This window comes from Austrofundulus limnaeus, unplaced genomic scaffold, assembly GCF_001266775.1.
Source record: "Austrofundulus limnaeus strain Quisiro unplaced genomic scaffold, Austrofundulus_limnaeus-1.0 Scaffold323, whole genome shotgun sequence".
Lineage (NCBI taxonomy): Eukaryota > Metazoa > Chordata > Actinopteri > Cyprinodontiformes > Rivulidae > Austrofundulus > Austrofundulus limnaeus.
Window position 1 is genome coordinate 330,013 of NW_013952725.1, and position 2,807 is coordinate 332,819.

Here is a 2,807-nt window from a genome sequence, read left to right on the forward strand (position 1 = left end):
GGGTAAGAGCAGACAGTCAGAACATGAGGTGGAGATAAAAATGCCTGCAGGACAGAGGAACAGGTACAGAGGGCGGGGAGAGGTGTATAACTTATTTATATGTATTTCTAGAGGCAAATTGTGTTGGGGGTGTGTTGTTGTTTTTTTTTACTTTATTTACTGGCGTTTTTTGACATTCTACAGGCTCTGTGATGTAAAATAACTTTGAAGTTGAGTTTTTGAAAAAAATCTGTGAGATTCCCCTTTACGTCCATATATTTGCAACATTGGGGTAAATCCATGCAATTTACAGAGTCTGTACAACTTGACATGTAAGTTTCATTGCACTGTCGCCAGCTACTTCTGCTGTGGCCCAGTTGTACTGGGAAGTGGGAATTTCTTACTTACATACAGTATTGTAAATCTAATCTGGAACACCCCTCCAGTGAAGTAGGAGAGTGCAGACTTTAAGACAGCAGCTACTCACCACAACTCAACAGTGAGTAAAAGTCACAGTTAATGAGTCGCCAATGTATTTATATCCAATGATCAGTGAGCATTTCATTGAAATCCGTTCACTGGTTCAAGAGATATGTTGTAAAAGCAACAGACACACACGGGCAAAAACATTATTGCCTTCATGTTCGCTGGTGGGCGATGATCCCAGGGATTAGACACCACCTCAGTGATGCTAAAGAGAAAAACAACTTGTGTGTGAAACAACTAGATTCACACGACCCCTAAATAATGCTAATTGTAAAGCTACCCAAAGCAACCGCATAAAAAAAGACGACCTCCAGGATTACTCTGTGCCTCCCCCACACCCCCCAAAAAAAGTAAATAAAAGAGAAGATGATGGCCTACTGGGGCGCAAAACGGTTTAAAATGAAGCAATTTGTTTTCCAATTAGGCAAAATACCACAAAAACAAACATCTTGAATGAGATGCAAATGCATTCACTAACAGAAAAAATGTGCAAAGCCCTAAACACAGGACTAAAAACATGAATAAAACCTACAATTTACACAAGGGGATCAAACAGGAATGTCCGGTTGCAGATGCAAGACAACAACCTAAAAATGCAAAAATTCAATATTTGGTCACTGGATAAATGAGTCACGTTTTTGATTTATTATTATTATTATTATTATTATTATTATTATTAAAAGCTAAAGCTCTAAAGAGCCTTCAGGTAAAAGATTGTCAGCATAAATTCAGCCACAGTTTCGTAAAAGGTGAGTGAATGAAGAGAAAATGAATGAGTGTAGCCTGAGGGTGTGACTGCAGCATCCCCTGCTGCCTACCTGCTCTTTGACAGAAGCCAGGAGGTTGTTGTTGGTGGTGGTGGTGGTGCTCTCTGATGGTGGTGGAGGTCCGTCTCTGACCCCCTCTGTGTTGCCCTCCTCCATATCTCTGCTTTGGTCTCAGGTGCCTTCTCTGACCCTGTAGGATGTGGACAAGGAGGATGCTTAATGACTACAAACTGGTGCCAAAGTGTGAGTTTACAGGACTGAAATGATCCTGCAGGGATTCAGGTCTGTGCATTTTAAGCCTCTGTGTTTCTGTTGACCTTATGGGATCATAACACTTCTATATCCTCATTGCAAACCTCCACAGCACATAAGGAAACACAACAGAAGCTCATAACATCACTGTTTCCCAAATATCTTTTAATCCGCTGATCAGTAAGCCTTTAATTCTGCATGCATTCATATATTTATCCAGCTCATTTGCAGGTTTGCATGCTCGTCTCGCATTTAACTGCATCATGAGAAATGTCCATCATCCTGAGCCACATGCAGCCCGTCTGCCAGCCAAGGACGAGGTCACACCGATTCAGCGGAGCGGGGATCCCGAGCCCGGTTCTCCTCCCCCAGAACCGGAGCTTCCAGTCCGCCTTCTTCAGCGCGACTCACCGGCCAGATGTTGCTGTGAGAAGCAGGCCACAGCTGGCTCGATCCGTCCGCTTTTACATCCTCCTCCTCCTGGCTGCACGCTGACAGCTACATTTCCCACGCGCCAACGTCACAAACAAACATTCCCGTGCACGTCCTCGCGCGTCTCGTGCGGTAAATATGGAGTCTTCCCTCTTTTTTTATTGCAATGATGATTATTTCCGGTGAAGTGTTTTAAGCGCACGCGTCCATCCCCGGGTGTCCGCGCGGCAAACAGCCTCCGCCGTGGACCATCAGCGGCGTGACGTCACCATGCGGCGATGGATTATTTTCCGATAAAAGGATCGATCAGGCGCCGCTGCGCGCCTCCGGGCTGCAGCTGCAGGAGGAGGCTGATGGAGCTGATGCAGCCTGCAGCGACGTGTGTCCCCATAGATCCTGGCGTCCCGGCGAGACAGGATAAACAAGAGTGTGTTTTTCTCCATTAATCCTTGGTTTCCATTAAGACTTTTTTATGGAAGCTTTTTATGGAAGTTTATGCAAAAAATCGGTCCCTTAAGGCTACGAGATAACGGCTCTAATTTAACTGTGTCAAAGTGGTGCAGATCTTTTTGAAGTGGGGTTTTGAAAGTCCTTTCAAAAACCTCAGTTTGGGGAAATAAACGCTGCATTCAGTTTCACCATCCCAACTGTGAAACACGGAGGTAGCAGCATCATGCTATGGGAGTGTTTTGCTGCAGGAGGGACTGATTCAGTTCACAGATGGAATCATGAGGACTGAACTTAAAATATTCTCAAAACATTGGGCCTAATGTAAGAACATGTTCGTATTCTTTTCCTAAATTTCTCTTACTTTTGTTCGTACAAAGGGTTCGTACGAACATGTCACGTCAGATTCAACAAACTCTTCTATCTTCAGGAAAAGTGTGTAAA

General features: G+C 44.3%; 1 protein-coding gene across 1 annotated transcript in view; it reads right to left on the reverse strand.

Moving 5' to 3' along the window:
- Nucleotides 1-2,671, reverse strand: part of LOC106527415 (plakophilin-4) — a gene marked incomplete in the record, with an annotated part of 80,870 nt that extends 78,199 nt beyond the window's left edge. Inside the window, 2 exon segments of the mRNA XM_014022291.1 lie at nucleotides 1,284-1,422; nucleotides 1,896-2,671. Coding sequence (XP_013877745.1) covers nucleotides 1,284-1,388 — 105 coding nt within the window.
- Nucleotides 2,672-2,807: the final 136 nt, after the last annotated feature.